Source organism: Nuphar pumila, chromosome 13 (assembly GCF_984573655.1).
Source record: "Nuphar pumila chromosome 13, dmNupPumi1.hap1.1, whole genome shotgun sequence".
NCBI classification, from domain to species: domain Eukaryota; kingdom Viridiplantae; phylum Streptophyta; class Magnoliopsida; order Nymphaeales; family Nymphaeaceae; genus Nuphar; species Nuphar pumila.
In genome coordinates, this window is record NC_143261.1 from 30,071,214 (window position 1) to 30,091,235 (window position 20,022).

Consider the following 20,022-nt stretch of genomic DNA (forward strand, 5'->3'; position numbering starts at 1 on the left):
GTTCAGTAAAATTCTAAAATATCTGTGGTGAACCAATTCAGTTCAGGTATAGCTCTCTGCATGTACATAGCCCTCTGCAACTCCAATGGGCGGTGCCTACCCTTCACCATAACATCACCTTCAGGCTCATTATGTAAATATATGCACAGCACCTCCTCATAGGCCTTCACATCTTCACCATCCATCTATCTCATTAGTATTTAGGCAAATCACCATCCCAAATCTTATTCTTAAGCAAAACACTGTTGCACCCACCAAAAGCATCTTTTCTCACCCATATTAGTAGGTCATAGCCATCTTCACTTCACAGCATCCGGCCCTCTCATCCATCAACAATCTACCACACTTGCATACAATGCAAGGCATAGATAACCTGTATATGTCCACTGCCTTGTTCAATATGTCTCTCCTATGTATACTAATGCATCTTTTTCCCTTAGATATTTATGTGTCATCTAGCACATCTCATGTATACTTTGAATTTTGTTCTCACATTAACATAACACATCATATGGACACATTAGATATCCATTCCACCATGGGCATACAACATGATGTCTCTTTGAATATATATCTTTCATCTTGAGCTAATTTGGATTTTGCAGGAAGTGTATGAAAAATGTTATTTCCTTGGTTTGGAAATCGTAATATCAATTCCATGATGTAATAGCTAGGCTATAATGAGAATTCTATATTTCGAGCACTAGATTAGAATGTATGAGCATGCAAATTTCATAAACTATTTATATTATCTCATTTCGCCTTTAATTTTCAAAATTTCACAAATGGTGAAACACGAATGACACGTGCATCATTCTAATAGAAGGTGATTAATCCTAAGTTGATGATTTGCATCAATGGCCATAGTCAGGATGTGAACAAAACTTAGGATTTTCATCTTTTATGGAATAACACTGGATCCATACTGGATCCTCTTCAAAAATCATCATATTTTCAAATATTTTCTTCTTTTATTAGAGTTTAATTTAAAATTGACTCAAAATATATATCAATGGCCATAGTCAGGATATATTGAGAGTTAACTTCATTTTAAACTCTATAAAAGCACCAAAATATGTTTTATTCTTCATGTGAATTTAAGTACAGATTATTATATAATACATTCAATGACCATAGTCAGGGATGTATTACATTCTCAATCTTATTTTAATTCACTTAAAGAAAAAAATATGATTTTCAAATTCAATTTCAAATTCTTTTTATTCATTTCATCATTTAGGATAGAATTGCATCATATTTTCAAAATTCCTTTTTTAAACTCCAAGTGATCGCAAATATCTTTCTTCAATCTCTGTTTCAATTCATTCTTCTATCTTATTTCAAAGATTTAAAATTTTGATTTAAAAGTCCAATTGACTTTGAAATTTAAAATTCAATGTTTTATTCAAAATTCCATTTTTTTCAAGTCCAAATTCAAAGTTCAATTTAACCTTGAGATTTCTGATTCAAAATAAAGTTTATTTTCTTATCTTCAAATTCAAAATCAAAGTTTGAGATTGATTCTAAATCTCAAAATTTAACTCTTCCTAAGTTTTAAAATTCAATCTGGGTTTTTCAAAACCCAGACCCATCTTCAAAAGTCCCATTTGGACTTTCAAAACAAAAATCCAAAGTTAGAACCCAACTCCATCTTGGATCTCAGACTTCGGATCCAAATTCCATTCTAGGTTCCAGATTCCGGATCCAATCCAATCTTGGATCTCAAACTTCAGATCCAAAATCCATTTTAAAATCCAGAATCCAAACCAATCTTGGATCTCAGACTTCAGATCCAAAATCCATTTTAGGATCCAGAATCCAGTTCCACCTTGGATCTCAGACTTCAGATCCAATTCCATTTTAGGATCCAGAATCCAGTTCCACCTTGGATCTCAGACTTCAGATCCAAATTCCATTTAGGATCCAGAATCCAGTTCCATCTTGGATCTCAGACTTCATATCCAAATTCCATTTAGGATCCAGAATTCAATTCCATCTTGGATCTCAGATTTCATATCCAAATTCCATTCCAAATTTCGGATCCAATTTCATCTTGGATCTCAGACTTTCGATTCAAATTCCATTTTAGGATTCAGACTGTGGATTCAAATTCTATCCTGATTTCCGAATTTCAAATCCAATTCCACTTTCAAATCCCATCAGGACTTCTTAAATCTATTTCTATTTTTAAATTCCATTTAGATTGCTCAAGTCCAAATTCCATCCTGATTTCCAAACCTTAACTCTAGAATTCAATTCCACTTCAAATATTAATTTCCTGTCCTAAATCCAAATTAAAAATTCAAATTCAAAGTCCATTTCTGACTTTGAAGCTTCATTTCTTTTTCTCTCATCTTCCAATCATTCTTTTCAAATTCAAAGATTTATTTTCCCAACTCTGATCATTTCAAGGACTTAGAACTTCAAAATATCCTTCCTAATCTATCTCAAGTTTTAAGTTAGATTCAATCATTCAGAAATCATTTCTTCACTCTATTATCAAGTTCATCTCAGAAAACTTAGAAATTTTCAAAACATTTTCTCAAAAGAGCATACATCCTTGCATTGCATAAGCATGATTCTTTGTGCATTTAGACTTAGGATAAATTCTTAGATGATATTTTAGCAAAGCAAAAGGCATAAATTCGATCCTTGGTTCGATTACCCCTGGTAAAGGCATCAGGAACAGTCGAACCTCGTACCGACGAGCGAATCTCGTCTCTCCATTTTTCCGCAATATTTCAAAACGGAGGCGAGTTATTTTCCTAAATATTTTCAAATCAAGGTCAAGTGAGACCCCGCAAAAGAGTTCATCTTCTCTTCTCTCTTCTTTTCTGCCTTCTATTTTCTCCCTTCAAAAAGGAGGAAATAGAGGCTGGAAAGAAAAAGAGAAGGAAGAGAAAGAAACCACAAGAGGAAAAATTTTGCGATGATCACACCCCCTTCTGTCTCGTTGCTATCGGCAGGGGCTCGACCCCTGCCGCGTCAATGCTATCGGCAGGGGTTGGCCTCCTGCTGTCTCGTTGCTATCGGCAGGGGCTCGACCCCTGCCGCCTCGATGCTATCGGCAGGGGCTGGCCCCCCGCCATCTCGTTGCTATCGGCAGGGGCTCAACCCCTGCCGCTTCGCTGCTGTCGGTAGGGGTTGGCCCCCTGCCGTCTCGTTGCTATCGGCAGGGGCTCGACCCCTGCCACTTCGCTGCTGTCGGCAGGGGTTGGCCCCCTGCCGCCTCGATGCTATCGGCAAGGGCTCGACCCCTACTGCTTCGCTGCTGTCGGTAGGGGTTGCCCCCCTGCCGCCTCGATGCTATCGACAGATGCTGGCCCCTGCCGTCTCGTTGCTGTCGGCAGGGGCTGGCCCCCTGCCGTCTCGTTGCTGTTGGCAAGGGCTGGCCCCCTACCGCTTCGTTGCTGTCAGCAGGGGCTCGCCCCCTGCCACCTCAGTGCTGTCGGCAGAGGCTCACTCCCTGCCGCCTTGCTGTTTTCGGCAACGGCTCGTTCCCCGTCGCCCCGCTGTCGTCGACAGTCAGGGGCTTACTCCATGTCGCCTAATCCTACCCATGCCCCTGTTGCACCATTAAATTATATTATCATAATTGAATATTTCACATTTTTGCAGACCTCGCATCGAACCCCGCTCTGGCTCTGCGGCCTAAGCCTCGTATCATCTACACTCGTAGACGCACGCAACTGCACGACATCCCGAGGTAGGGGAAAGTCGCACAAAGGGTTTGTATGAAAGAAATAAAATTATAAGGATTCTGTGATAGAATAGTTTATTTGGCATACATGCTTACGTGTAGGATTACTTAACTTGTGATTGTCTGTTTTGCGTTCCCTCGTCCTTATTTTTTTGAAATTGCATGCTTAATGTAAAACGCTGTGGGTAGACTCATTTCTAGAGAGAAACCCACGACAATTGCTACTGTAACCGGACCTTAAGACAGGTGCGGTATAAATTTTACGAGAGGTCATGGAGTACCTTGAAGAGGGCAATCAACACTTTATTGATATAAATGAGATAATGTCGACCTTCACAGGCCAATTGCTCAAAGAGCAATATATGTCATGTATGAACCAAAAGAATCACAAGACATTAAATGTTGCCCTCTCATCGTAGTCGTACCTCTAGATAGGTACGATCGTACTTTTAGACAAGTACGTCTCATGTGTGTTACGATGTTTGGATGATAAGGTTGTAGCAACCTCGAAGCGTGCATTTAGCACAATGCTGAGATCACACAAATGGTGACAACTCGCCCTCACAGGCAAGATGCTCGAGTGGGTCTAACAGACCAGAGCATGTAGAATGGGGCGGCGGTTAAGAAACCCCGTCGTACCCATTCGACCTTCACGGTTCATCAAGAGAGAGGATAGATGGTACAAAAACTCCGATGGACAGGTTGTTAACAACCACCCCACGGGCAAAAGACTTGGTTTCCCTAGTCATCGGAGTTAGGGGAATTGGGATTACCATAAATTATCCTAGGTGGTAACTCCTAGGTACTTCTGCAGAAGTTGGATGCATCCATGGGCTACGAATGCCTTTGAGGATTTACTCTCTTGATCACTGACCGTCCCCTTAGGAGCGGACTCAGTCAGCCATCCGGGTTAATGAAAACACCTGACATAATAAACCCCCGGATCGGTCTCGGCTGTTTTTACGTTTCGTGTCTGTGCGTACCCACAGGCCAGTTTATATCAGAACTTAAAGAATATCTTTTTAAATAGTTGTAGAAATGATTGAGAGTTACACTGCTTGAAATGTTTTCTTGCATATGTTACACTTGTTAGAATAGATTACAATTGTAATTGTTGCTTTAATACGATAAACTGTTTATCTCATGAATGTCCTGCCTTATTTTATTCTACTTATCTATTCGTGCACCTACTGGTTTGTTGTGAAACTGACCCATTTCATGGGCAGATGATAAGTAGGACTTCACAAGCGGCCAATGGCGTGGTGCAACATGGCCCAAGATTTCTCTTCTTTCTGCTGACGGCTTGGCTCTAAGTTTTTGAGTTTTTCTTTAGATTATTGAACTTTGGGAAAATGCTCATTTTGTAATAAACTGCAGAATTTTAATCTATTGCCTTATTTTCTCAATTCCTTTAAGTTGTTGTTCATGTGAATGATGATTTTTCAGCTAACATACCCAGGATTGTTGACTTGTGCTCCTTTCTAAATGTCTTCCGCTGTCGCTTTTAAAAGTGAAAATTTTAAATCTTTGAAAGTTTTTTTCGATAATGTTTTCGAAATCACAAGTTGAAATTTTGAGACGTTACCATAATACTCTCAACATAGGCACCCTGAGCATGAAAAAGCAACTAACATAATGAAACATTGTGTACATTTGACTCTCAAGCTTAAACATGAATATTTGAAAAAGATAATAGATTTCTTAATTCTCTGCAAAGTAAATGGCAATAGGACAATGAACTACTCAATAAAGGAAAATATCATTCTAACATAAAAAAGAAAAGTGAAGATAATTCTATTTCTTACACAAAGGTAAATAAGAGAAACTATGCACCTTAGACACATTCTACATCAACTTTCCATAACTTAGTGCAGTTTTTATCACATGAAGGAAACAGGAAATGGTGGATGAACATATACTTTAGATACTAACAAATTAGATGCTCAGGTAGGAACACTTACCGTGTCAACTTTCTTCAAAACAGTAACTCTACTGACCATGTCATAATCATACACAGATTGAGGTGTCCTCATTGAGCTATAAGAAAATCTTAGTATGTGAGAATTATACTGTGAATCCACATAATCCACAGCATATATTGGATCTATAAATTCAATAACTTGACCATCTTGAAGACATTCTATCGCTTTTCCAGCAGCTGGAAGACTGTAAACAGTCACTTTGGGCAAACCATCTTCACGCTCATATACAACAAGGTTATCACTGAAAAGTTGTATTTCTTGTATTTTGATCCTGTTTGAAGAGCAGAAGACATTGTTGACATTAAACTTAAAATATATAAAACATCCAAAACACTTCAAAAATACTAATTCATAGATGAGCTATTTCCACACACTCTCCTCAAATGTAAATAAAAAAAGTGCTGGTAAAATATAACCTAGCAAAACTTAAAATAATTAAATCTTCCCAGAATTAGTTTTCCCTAGCAAAACTTAGAATAATTAAATAAATAATAAATATTCCCCTCCATCTCAGAACATATATAATATATGCATGATTCTGGTGATTTATCAAGCATAACATGGAATGACAAGAACGAAGAAAGGCTAATTTTTTTCAAGAATGACACATGTAAAGTTCCTTTTCTGAAATTGCTGATCCAAGAAAATTGCTCAGAACATGTGGCTATTCTCAAAGATCAGCTGATTCAGATGTACAATGGAAAAGTTTGGTCCCTCCTTCAAGTGAAAGATGGAAACTTTTTAAGGGCTAAAATTTGATTAGTGATTTCACAGGTAAAGGGCAATTCATCAGGCATCTTAAATGAAAGGAAGACATGCTGCATGTCAAGCCAATAATCATGGTCTGCAGAATCTGCAGATTTCTGAGATGGATTTATTGCCAGTAACTTTTTTATTATATTATCAATTGATTTCAAAAACATAGTTCCTTTGGGGCAATAGACAAGAAAATTTATCAAGGTTCTTGACTTTCTGTCTGTCCACCAATTTGCCAGCAGTTTCTCTCCATGACTACCTCATTGCCTTCACTTCTTTAACATTAGCATCTAAAACTTTTCCTCTCAGTGCATGATATGAAGACATTTTGTATCTAGGCCCGATACTGGTTATGACATTTGTCATGACCTGAAAATGAAAAGAATTTGCCACATTGAAGGGAATGCAGGCATCATAAAACCATCTCTCAACCGTGACATCCGCCCGCTCGACTAAATGCTGAGGAGTCATAGCATAACGAATGTCGGGTTGCGCCCCAGGGGTAGTTCTAGGAGGGGAAAAACTCTTAATAGAGCTTCTAGCTTTACCTCCTCTCGAAGAACTCCCTCATCCTCTTAATTTTGTGCCCATGGTGGCACCATCCACACCTTTCCCCTTCGTTCCAAAACTTCCTATTTCTAATCCTATGTTATGGATTGTAGGATCAGAAGTAAGAAGCTCATCTTAGTAATACGCATCCTTTCAGGACTCTACATTACCCCATTTTTGCCTCATTCATCTCTCTTTCTTGTTTTTTTTCTCTCAGATCATCAAGCAATTGTTGGCATTGTCATTTCACGACATCCAGAAATTTTCTTGACATGCATGCTTGCACATTAGGATGTGTTCTGACTAAATGATGCTTCAACCGAGAGATACCACCCGAAAAAGTAATTTGGCAATAATTGCATTCAGTGGCAGATCCAAGATTTTGCTTAAAGGGGGCAAACATTTTTTATAATAAAATAAAATAACACAGTCCAAAATGAAATTATTTATGGGCTTCATCCCATAGAAATACATCAAATCAAAACACCCATCATCAAAGATTCAGAAATAAAAAAAAAAAAAAATGACCAGATTAATAAAATACTAAAAGAATAGGTGAAATGGGTAAGCACATAATTTCAAATACATAAACTGATAAACCAAGCAATCAAGCATTGTTTTTAAATACATAAAGGTCTTTTGATGGACGAAAAGTTCAAAATTCAGTGTTTTTTGGCATCCGACATTTCATCGAGAGATGTGACAAGCACCCATATACCGAAAAACCAAGAGTTTAAGAACTGCAGTCGTGTAATGCAGAAGATTTCATGTAGGTTAAGGAGGCTTTCCGCCGATCATCAATAGCCAAACACTCCAATCGAGTATGGCTTCAAAGAAAACACTAGGCTTTGGAGTTGTTGGTGTCGGAGAACTTACTGGAAAATGAGTTTTTTGAACTAACTAGGATCTCCAACCGGCTTTTCGGATAAGGGCTTCCTGCCACCAGAGAAACTTACTTCTTCTGGTACTCGAGAACCCAAAAAATGGGTTTTCAGAAACTCAGGAGACCCATGTATCTGGTTTTTCGACTACCTATTAGAGAGAGAGTATCAGAACTAGTCAGCAACGACTTCCATCACAATAGATCAATGGAGATAGAGGGATCGAGAATGCTAGTGAGAAACTAGAGATGTGAGATTTTTTAGAGAGAGAGCATGAAGTCATGCTCATCCCTTATCAACCAATGATCTTGGCTAAAAAAATATAGTTTGGATGGTCACCAATGAAACCGTATTATGTAAATACACACATAATGTAAGGCCCATGCTTTTTACAAAAAAAAAAATTGGACCCGAGTCGGATCCAGATCCGACCCGAATCCATACTCGTGCCTATTTAAAGGCATGCATGGGAGGGTTCTTTTACGCAAAAGAAGCCCTCCCCCGCTCTCTTCTCTCCCCCTATCGGCCTCCCCCTTTCCCCCGTTGCTCCCTTCTCTCTCCTCGAGTTTCCTCCTTTTCCAGCCTCTCTCTTCCCAACACTGGCGACACCCTGCCATCCACCTCGCCTCACCGAAGGCCACCTGATGCCGGTGACACCCCCCGGCGACCCCCGACCCCCCCTCTCTCCTTCTCTCTTCTCCCTCTCTCTCAGACCCTCTATCGTTGTTCCTCTCCTCCCACCCCTCTTTCACTCTCTCTGAGGTCGAAGGAGGGGCTCAGACTCCTCTTGCACTCGAGTTGTCGAGGAGGGGCGTCGTTCCCCTCCCAACTCCCTTTTCTCTCCGATGATGGGGAGGGGCACCGTCCCCCTCCCCGCTCACTATCCTTTCTCTTTTGGCACCAGCAGGAGGGCGCCGACCCTCCTACCTCCCTCTCTGCTCTTCCTTTTTCCGGTCGGCAGACTGGAGCCACCATGGTGGGTGGCTCTGGTTCTGCCAGAAGGGAGGGTGCTGAGCCCCCCCCCCCCCTCTTTCCCTCTCTCGGTCCTCTCTTTCGAGAGGGGAGAGGCGCAACCCCTCCCTGTCTCCCTGTTGCGGCAGGGGAGGACGATGCCCTCCTTGCCCTCTCTTTTCGACAGAGGAGGGGGGCATCCCCTCTCGGTCTCCCTGTTTCGGCAAGGGAGGGTGAGGCCCTCCCCGCTCTCTCAATCTGTTTCGATGGGGTCAGGCTCGACCAGGTAGCCAAGCCCACCTCCATCTCGGTCGAGGTTGGTATCGGGCTCGGCCTGGCAACCGAGCCCACCCCTCTCCCTGCCTCCCCTTTTTTTTCTTCTTTGAAGGCAAGGGAGGGGCACCAGCCCCTCAATTTTTCTCTGTTTAGCAAAGGAGGGGGTGATGCCTATGAGATTTCGTATGGGTGTATGTGTGGTTCAGCTTGCACAGGAGAGTAGAGAGAGAGAGGAGGAGATGCACAATCGGCTGGGGCGGCACACACAGGCTCGACCTCCAAACCCTAAGCTTTATAAAAAAAAAATAGATATACAATGAGCCTTTTAATATCAGAGATATTACAAGAATGCCATTAATGAAATTGTATTGTGCATGTGTTTCATTTAACATGCGTATGGATCTGGATCCAAATCCATATGCAAACTATATTTTAACACCCTCCCTCAAGTTGTACGTGATTTTGGAGCATGTACAACTTGTTCTTCAATAGCCAAAATTGATGTCCTGTTAACCCCTTGGTAAACAGGTCTGACACTTGATCTTCTGTTCGAACATGACGTAGTTCTATCTCCTTCATCTCGACTTTCTGCCGTATAAAATGTTGATCAATCTCAATGTGCTTCGTTCTGCTATGCTGGATAGGATTACATGCAATGTTTATTGCGCTTTGATTGTCACATAGAAGAAATGATTGAATAATTGTCTCCCCAAGATCACTCAATAAGTGTCTAATCCATGTAGCTTCTGTCGTGCCTTCAGCCATCGATCTGTATTCAGCCTCTCTACTCGATCGTGCCACTGCCTTTTGTTTTCTGCTGCTCCAGGACACTAAATTGTGTCCAATATATACACAATATCCAGAGACGGATCGTCTCTCATCTGGATCTCCTACCCAATCTGCGTCTGTATAAGTGATGAGTTCACGTCCTCTATGTAGATTATCGTTCTTGCGATAAACAAGTTTGTCTCCTATAGTTCCTTTTAAATAGCGTAGAATGCGCTTCACAGCTTCCATATGACCCTTTGTTGGAGCATGCATAAACTGGGATACCTGATTGACAGCATAAACTATATCAGGTCTGGTAAAGGTCAAGTACTGTAACATCCCCACGAGACTTATATACGTTGTAGGGTTGACACAAAGATGACCATCTTCAGAGATCAGCCTTTGATGTAATACACTAGGAGTGCTGACTGGTTTGCAATTCGTCATCCCAGCTCTTTTCAGAAGGTCAAGAGTGTATTTTTGTTGCATGAGTGTCAATGTGTCTTGTTGTCTGTCAACTTCTACACCAAGAAAGTACCTCAACTCCCCTAAATCTTTCATCTTGAAAGTTTTCATTAAAAACTGCTTCATGTCTTGCACATGATTATCTGAGCTCCCAGTGATCACAATGTCATCAACATATATAAGAAGAAGTATAACAATGTCTGCCTTTTGGTAAATAAAGAGTGAGTGATCCAGAGAGCATCTTCTAAAACCATAACTCTGAATTTGCATAGAGAAACTTTCAAACCAAGAACGGGACGCCTGTTTCAACCCATACAGAGATTTCCTTAGTTTGCACACCCAGGCAGTAGGATCCTTCTCGGCATAACCAGGAGGTTTCTCCATATACACTTCTTCCTTTAAAGTTCCATGCAAAAATGCATTTTTAATATCCATCTGGCCGAGGCTCCATCCTCGATCGACTGCTAGGGATATGATGACACGAATAGTACCCATTTTGACTACCGGACTAAAAGTTTCATCGTAGTCTTCACCATATTGTTGTGTGAATCCTCGAGCAACAAGTCGCGTCTTATATCTGTCAATACTTCCTTCAGGCTTATACTTTGTTTTATAAACCCATTTTGAGCCAACTACATTCTTTCCTTCTGGCCGAGGAACTATTTCCCAAGTCTGGCATTCATGAAGAGCTTCCATTTCTTCATTCATAGCTTCAGTCCAATGACGGGATTGAAGAGCTTGATTAAAACAAGTGGGTTCATCCTGTTTTGTGACCTGAGACATAAACAACTGGAAATCAAGGGAAAAGGTCTCATAACTCACCCATCGTTGAATAAGATGCTTAATGCGTGCCGACCTTTGAGCCGGATCATTGGCAATGCTTTCCACATTCCTCGGCTCTGTATTTTTGTCCCGTCTAGTGTATATCTGTCCAAAGAAGCGTTCTACTGGGAGTGGCTCAACTGGAAATAATTCAACATGCATCTATGAGTCTTTCAACTCCCTACTCAAGCCGAAGGAAGGACAATTTGTCTGACATGTTTCTCCTGTATTAGCAAAAAGATCTGCGCTCATCCATGGATCATATACCTCTAATTCTTGAGATGGCAACGCTGCAGAGTCATTGACCTGAAAATTTCGTTCGTCAAAAACAACATTTCTGGAGGTCCTAATACGTTTTGTAGTAGGGTGATAGCATCGAAAACTTTTGTATTCATCCTCGTACCCAACAAATTTGCACTTGACAGCCTTGTCCTGAAACTTATTTCGCAGAGATGAATCAATATGTACATAACATACACAACCAAAAACACGCAGCTCATCGTAAGAGGGATGTTGCCCTAATAAAATATAATATGGAGATTTCCGATCCAAAAGTGCCATAGAAAGACGATTTATGATATGAACAGATGTGTGAAAAACTTCTGTTCAAAGACTAACGGGCACATTGCTATCATGTAACATGCTCATCGTGCTCTCGACAATATGCCGGTGTTTCCTCTCTGTAACCCCATTTTGTTGAAGAGTATGAGGGCAAGAAACCTGTCGACTTATTCCTTTATCCCGAAGAAAGGCAATAAACTCGTTCGATGAATACTCTCCTCCACCATCACATTGTAAATGCACAATATCACAAGCAAACTTTGTTTTGACCATCGAATGGAATTCCCGAAATATTTGAAAAACTTCATGCTTGTGTTTTAAGAAATATATCCAAGTATAACGGGAATAAGAATCAATAAAGACAACATAGTAACGACTGCCAGAAAGAGAAGGAATAGGTGTGGGTCCCCAAACATCGGAACAAATAATCTCAAATGGCTTTGAAGCTCTTTTATTTATAATATGAAAAGGAAGAACATGGCTTTTGCAGAGTTCGCATGAAGAACATTTTTTATTATTATCAAAAAATGAACATAAACTAGACTCTGGAAGGAGACCATCAGATACAAGATTTTCAACGAAACCCCGACTACAATGTCCCAAACGACTATGCCAAATATCTGGCTTATTATAATGAGATGAATTAAAAACTTTCAATGAAGGGAAAAACAAAGACTCTGAAGGCGAAGACACTGAAGAATGCTTGGACGACTTCAACTGGAGGACTGGGACTGAAGGCGAAGACACTGAAGGAATCTCCTTAAAGACGTACATGTTTCCTTGTCGCTCCCCCTTAGCGAACGTCTCCTTCGTTCGTAGATCCTTAACATAAACAGAAGAGGGAGTAAATTCGACGGAAGAATTCATATCGTCAACAAATTTAGCTACAGAAACAATGTTCTTTTTAATATTAAGAGCAAGAAGAACATTGAACAAGTGAAGTGAGGACTTTGACATAGGGATATGTGCACTGCCAGTATGACTAATGGAGTGATAAGTTTCATCTCCCGTAACTATACTACCTTTTTCAAAATAAGGCAATAAGTGAGATAACTTACCCGCATTACCCGTAACATGTGTGGCGGCACCTGAATCAACATACCATTCGCCTTGTTCATTTTGCTTGATCGTCATCTGTGACAATGCTGATAACAAAAGTTGTTGCACATCTGTGGATGTCACTTTCGTGTCCACAGTAGTAGCTGATTTATTCTCAATTTTGTTTATTTTTCCTCTATTCTGTAGATTGAACCAACAATCAGCTTTCACATGTCCTCTTTTGTTACATAAGAAACAAGTGGGCACTCTCCTTTGATTCCTTGTATTAAAAACCCCTGAAATATTAGGTGTAGGCAAGATACCACGTCCTCCCTGCCCAAAACGTTCGCGGCCTCTGCCTCCTTGATGCCCTCCATTCCCTCGTCTAAAACCTACAGAAGTGTCCATGGCCAAAACTGAATGAGGACAAGCTGATTCATTTCCTTCTGCCCTTTGTTTCATAATCATCTCATGCTGGAGAAGTTTCGCTTGAAGGTCGTCAAAGGTGGGCAAGTGAGGAAGGCATGATAAAGTTGTGGTAAACATGTCAAAATCAGGACCCAATCCATTGAGAAGTTGTTGAACCTTATCTTTATCAGCAATAGCACTTCCAATAATCGCCAATTGGTCAGTAATACTCTTCAAGCGGCCTATGTATTCCATGACTGTCATGGAGCCTTTCTTCAAACTTTGAAATTCATTTTTTAAGTACATAACTCGGGCTTCTGATATCTGAGAGTATATCTGAGACAGCTTACTCCACAGATCCGCCGCAGTGCAATCATCTGAAAGAGTAACCAACACTTCTTGAGAGAGTGTTGACGTAATATAAGCAATCAAAGACTGATCCCGCTTCCTCCAAGCTGTATACTCTGGATTCTCAATAGAAATGGTAATTGTGTCACCCTTCTCATCCTTGGTTTCCTGCAAAATAAGCTGTGGTGGTATAGGAACTAAAACATCCAGATGTTCATCGAGATCCTGACTCTGTATAAAATGAAGGATTTGCCTCTTCCAAGTCAAAAAATTAGAATAAGTTTTTCTATAACGAGCTGACTCAAGAAATTTGAAGAGGGACCGGATGACGAGGAGTAATCCATATCAATGGGACAATGAATAAGCAAACGAAACGAATGGAAAGAAACAAACAGGTTTGAGATCACTTAATCAATCAGGAGAACTTCAACAAGGCATGTGCATGTGCTACCAATATCTTGAAATAATTCTTTTTTTTTTACAGATTCAGAATCGAGATTGTAAACTGTTATAATCTGCCTATAGGCGTTGCACAGGGAACACTAAAATAGCAATAAAAGGAAAGGAAAATTTTTTGGAATCAAAGAGATTGTTTGCAATCAAAGATGACTACAATAAAAAATGATGACTACAATAAAAAATAATGACTACAATAAAAAAAATGAATCAAACAGGCTGCAATCAGAGAGGAGAACACTTAGAAATGATGACTGCAATGTGGCTGCAGTCGTTGATGTTGAGGAAAGAGTGACAGACGTTAAGAGTGGATGAACGAGAATCAAGAAATGATGACTGACAGTCGTTGATGGTTGCAGTCGTTGATGTGGCTGATAGTCGTTAATGAACGAGAATCAAAAAAAAAAATATTGAGTAGCAGACGAACCTGTTTAGTTCTGGGACCGAGACAATGATGGGATTGGTATCACGTTAAGAAGATATACAGATGATGAACGAGAACTAGCAGAAAAGAATGAGTTGCATAGAAGGGTTCAGAGAGGAGAATAAAAAGGGGGAAAGATGAACCAAAACTTGTTTCTTCAGATCTCGCTGAACACGCCTCTGTTAGGATTCCGCAACCCCAAGCTCTGATACCATATGAGATTTTGTATGGGTGTATGTGTGGTTCAGCTTGCACAGGAAAGTAGAGAGAGAGAGGAGGAGGAGATGCACAATCGGCTGGGGCGGCACACACAAGCTCGACCTCCAAACCCTAAGCTTTATAAAAAAAAATAGATATACAATGAGCATTTTAATATCAGAGATATTACAAGAATGCCATTAATGAAACTGTATTGTGCATGTGTTTCATTTAACATGTGTATGAATCTGGATCCAGATCCATATGCAAACTATATTTTAACAATGCCCCCTCCCCTTTTCTGTCAGACCAGCGGGCAGGGGTTGCGCCCCTGCTTCCTTTTCGAACTGAACAGCGGGCAGGGGCGCAACCCCTGCCCCTTCCTCCATTCCTCCATTGTTTGGCAGGCAGGAATGCACCCTGCCCTATTTGGGGTCTCGACCCCTTTTTATTTTCGAGCATTTTAGTATTTTTGAGATAAGTTTTCACCTTTTTGTTTTTTCGCAGCTCGCACAACAAATCTCGCTCCCAGAGGCTCGAGCCTTTTGTTACTTATACTCGGAGGCGAACCCCCCCAAGGTAGGGGAAAGTTGTGCAAAGAACAATGGTCGAATTAAATTAAACAATTAACACTAGAATGGAAAAAGAGCAAAAATGTATATGTATACATATATACATACGTACGCTTTTAACTTAATGATGCAATTTTGCGATCCTTGTCCTTTCTTTTCTGTCATTTACTGCTTTCTGTCCTTACTTTGCCATCGTGCTTTAGTGCATAGGCTTTTGCTTTTGCATTTACTGCTTTCTGTCTTTACTTTGTCATCGCGCTTTAGTACACAGGCTTTTGTTTTCAGTCATTTACTGCTTTCTGCTTTTACTTTGCCACCAGACTTTAGTGCACAGGCTTTTGCTTTTACTGCTTTCTGTCTTTACTTTGCCGCCGCGCTTTAGTGCACATGCTACTGCTTTACACATTTATCAGTTTACACATTATTTAGCTTGATGTGCGGTTTCGCATATCAAGCATCGCTTTCTGTCATTTACTTTGTCGTCGCGCTATTGTGCACAGGCTCTTGTTTATGCATTTATTTAGCTGGGGTACGGTTTCGTACTCCGTGCATTGCCTACGCATTTATTTAGCCAAAGTATGGTTTTGTACCCCGTGCATTGCCTATGCAATTATTTAGCCGAAGTACGGTTTCGTAGATCGTGCACTGCTTATGCACTTTACACTCGATGTGCAGTTTCGCACATCGAGTCTTACTGTGTACTTCGTCGTCGCGTTGAAATGTGCACATACTTGCATTTTTTACAACACCTCCAGGCTCCACAAACTAAAGTCCACGTGGTTTGGTGAACTTTGAGTCCACTACCCATTGGAATGCCATTCCCAATTCCCCAATGGTTTAAGACCTAACTTGCCCCTGCTGGAAATTTTTCAAAACTTCAAGAGGGGCTCAGGCCCCTCCTCGCCCCCTGGATCCGCCCTTGGTTGCACTTAATTTTTAATCAGTTTCCACTCATTACTTGAGTGCCCCATTCCCATGTCGAATCTTCCGATGCTATTTCCCCCCCAAAACACTCAATAACAAGCAAAGAATAGATATTTTTTACCTTAACCTACTTTCTTGAGTGAAAAATTAGTGGAAATGCACTCTTGAGAAAATCGCAAAAGTCCTCTCTCTTGTGCACGAATCGGCCCCCAAATCGATCTCACGACTCCTATGGTGTGTGGGTTCCCTTATAGCAGCCTCTAGAATAATGAAAAAGTCGGCATTCAAGAGGCCTTTAAAACCCAAAATGAAAAAAGATAAGTTTCAGGTCTTTTTAAGTGCGTTGATACCGTATCATATGATACGCCCTGTATCGCACGATATGGCACGACATAGGGGTGTATCGTGCGATACAACCTGATACGGGTACGATACACACTTGTATTGCAAGTATCACAAAACCAAAAAGTAACGATACGTACAACACTGATAAATATAGTCGATGGGAGCTCCCAACACTATATGGGGCTCCCTTAGGCCCTTTTGAGATGTATATAAAGGGACCTCTTGTCCCTATTTTTGTTAATGCTTTTCTAAGCATCCTGACTCAATAAAGATGTATTGTTTTTTATGTTTTGGATTTTTTTGTATATGCCCATCAGTGGTTCTTGTGATCTTATGTATTTTTCATTGATTGGCTTGTGTTTTGTCCTTTTGTGGACTTGTGCTTCTGCACTTTCTTTTTTATTTTTCTATGCCCTTGGTGACTCTTTTGTATTTCTCTTGCTTTCGTTACAACTTACAACAACGCATGAGCTTCAAGATTTCTAGTTTTAGAATAAAACATGGTCATGTTTCATGAAACATCCAAACAATGAATCAAAGAACATTAAAAAAAAACATGAACCAAACAGTCAGTCAGCGTCATGATTTATCATTATCAGTCAAAGGTAGGTTATAACTTATAACCTTGGAAATGATAAATCAACAGTTTCTTTTCTACTTGGTTGGGAAACTTATAAATTCATGCTTGGTGAGGTTTCCTTCAACTTACTTCTTCACGTAAAAAGCTAAGACATAATAACTGAAATGGTTTTCCTACTTGTGACAATACAAATGCAGCCAGATGAAATTACCATTTTCCATAGCTCTCAAGCAACAATCAGTAAGAACAGAAAAACTTACTTCTCCCTGTGAGGAAGCAGAACAGATGTAGCAGATACATTGTCCAATGGACAAACTAGTAACTCAGAGTTAAAATACTCATTACTTCTTTTCTTGATATAAAAATGGTCTCCACGGTGACTTACTTCAGTATCAACTCCTTCAACACGAGGAGTTAAAACTTTAAGCCCTTCATCTGGCTTAGAAACATTTAGGTAGAGAATAAACCGTGTAGTTTTACTCTCAGACCCAACAAACAGATATCTTTTACTTTCAGAAGCTCCAAGATCAAGAGAAAATGTGTCATCCTTTTCACGATAGAGACATACATCATCTGCTTGTTCAGTTCCAAGGTTATGTCGCCATACCTACCAAATCACAAGAATAGATTTGTCACTTTCTACAGAATGATCCACCAGGAACACAATTCAGGTTAGCATCGTTTATCTTGGCAGAAAAAAATGTTAATGATGGATTATTAAGGAATTAAACTATTCAAATGAAGAATATGAAAGATGAATTGTGAAATCTTTTGATAAAACATGTTTTGAACATCACGGACTAATTACATTCTCCAACGATTGCTTTAAGCATATATATAGCCACCTGAGCAAGAAGATGCACAAATCAAGTATACAAAGATGAATTGTGCATCTTCTTGCTCTGGTGGCTATATATATATATATATATATATATATATATATATATATATATATATATATATATATATATATATATATATGCTTAAAGCAAGTATACATGAAATTCCTTAATGAGTTAAGTGTCAAGTGTTTAGGATGCATAAGAAAAAGTGTAATATCGTGTATTTTCATACTTAGTTGAATTCATAAACTGTTGAAATTTTGGCTAAGTGTTGTAGAAATATCGGTAAAACACTCGATATTAAGATGAGATAATTGAGTTTGGGCGTGGCCCAAGGTCTCATTGACAAGACCGAAACAAGCCAATTAAAATGTGGTAAAAAGTTTTATTTTCAACTTTTAAAATCAAGCGAAATTCAAGCAAATTTCAGAGGTAAAATTCAAATTATATACCGTTAGATGCGCCTCGAAATTCTGAGTTTAACGCTATATTACTTTTCCAAATTCGGGCTACAGTTGGCTCAAAAATCACATTTTTTCAAAAAAGGCCCGCCTCGATGGGATCGGGTCTGGGTTGGATCGGACCGAATCTGATCCATATGATCCAAATTAATATGGATCCGGACTCAGTCTAAGACCCATATTAATTAAGATTTGATCCAGCTCAGGATCCATATGAATTTTGGATATGGGTTTGGATCTTGAATCCAAATCCAAATCCACTGAATTTAAAACTTTAAATTCAATATATAGGTTTAAATTAAAAGATTCTTAAAGTTAAAAAGACTCCCAGAGGGATAAGAGACACCTTCTGAAAGTTTCTGAATATTTATTTATTAATAAATAAAAAATTTAAATATTAAATATTATTTAATTCTGAATTTCAGAAGTTGCTAAATGATGGGAACTCTAAAAAAGCCCATTAGTATCTTTAGAAAGAGTAGAAGTTGGAAAAAGTTAACAAAAAAAAAGGGAAAGAGTTTGAAAAGTGAAAACCGTGTGAGAGAAGGAGAAGAAGAAGAAGAAGCCTTATTCCTCTCCGAATATCTGAAATTTTTTCGATCGTTTTTCAAGCTTCGAAAAATGTATGGGCTCCTCTCTCGACTCGAATGAGAAGTAGTATAAGTAAATTCGATGTAATGTTTTTAGATGGAAAAGAAAAAGAACGAGTGAATGAGAATCTGATTTGTATATATATATATATATATTGATATATACGTCTCTTTATCTACCGACATGCGTGTGTGTGTGTGTGTGTGTATATATATGAAAAGTGAAAAAAAATTCAGAATGGATTTGTACAGGCTACTTGAATTTCTGTGCACCTAGTGGAATTGGTCCCACTGTTCAAAGGGACAGATCTGCCCCACTGTGCGTGTGGACAGATCTGGCTAGATCTGTCGAGTTTCATGGGGTGCGCAGATCTGGTCCAGATCGGGTGAAATACTCTTTCTATGCGAATCAGACCAGACTGTGCTCAAGTACAGTCGACTTGAATATGTTTTGTGAGGTGGGAAAACCCTTATACTGGATTTCCCCTGCAAGTAATCATGAGTACAAGAACAGAATATGTATAGTTTTTTATTTCCTTGAGAGGATAACCAAGCGAAATTCTGGACTGTTTGTTCATACTTATTGTTATACGGTTTAAGTATAAGAATGAAATAGAATGGTAGTCCTCTCCTGGAGGTCATGCGCAGGAGGGATAAAATCATCACATCCAAATGGTCAGATGACAAAGAAAATAACATGATCACAGACACTGTGCACTTTCCGACTTCTATATAAATCACTCAGAGTATACAACAAATTATATCACCACCTCGTGGGGATGAGTCCTCAATAGTAAGTTAGAGGCAAAGAAATAAAAAGGAACACCCACTTGAACCAACAGGAACCTCGATTTGCAACTAAAACATTAAGCTTCAAGCATGAACATGCTAAACACTAATAAGGTATATAAAGAAGATTGTTGTATGTTATGAATATAAATACGACTATCTCAAGAAAATGCATGTGCCTATGGTCAAATAAGCTTCTAAAATGGTCATGAGATCACTAGCTAGGTACATTACGAATATGAGGAGCACATACAACAACAAACAATAGTTTTGCAATCACATTCACAAAATATGACAACAATTGGAAGCAAAAACCACCAAAGAACCCATTCATAG

The 20,022-nt window shown here is 39.5% G+C and overlaps 1 protein-coding gene across 10 annotated transcripts in view; it reads right to left on the reverse strand.

Annotated features, from left to right (window-relative positions):
- LOC149818236 (uncharacterized) overlaps window positions 1-20,022 on the reverse strand; it is a 118,697-nt gene that overhangs the window by 64,541 nt on the left and 34,134 nt on the right. For all 10 annotated transcript variants that reach the window (XR_016427440.1, XM_089986006.1, XM_089986004.1 and 7 more), the window contains 2 exons: window positions 17,265-17,611; window positions 5,662-5,953 (listed from right to left, as the gene is read on the reverse strand). Coding sequence is in view for 9 of the 10 variants with exons in the window: in XM_089986006.1 (XP_089842132.1) it covers window positions 5,662-5,953; window positions 17,265-17,611 (639 nt within the window). In the remaining variant the exon portion in view is untranslated. The remainder of the gene's footprint in view (window positions 1-5,661; window positions 5,954-17,264; window positions 17,612-20,022) is intronic.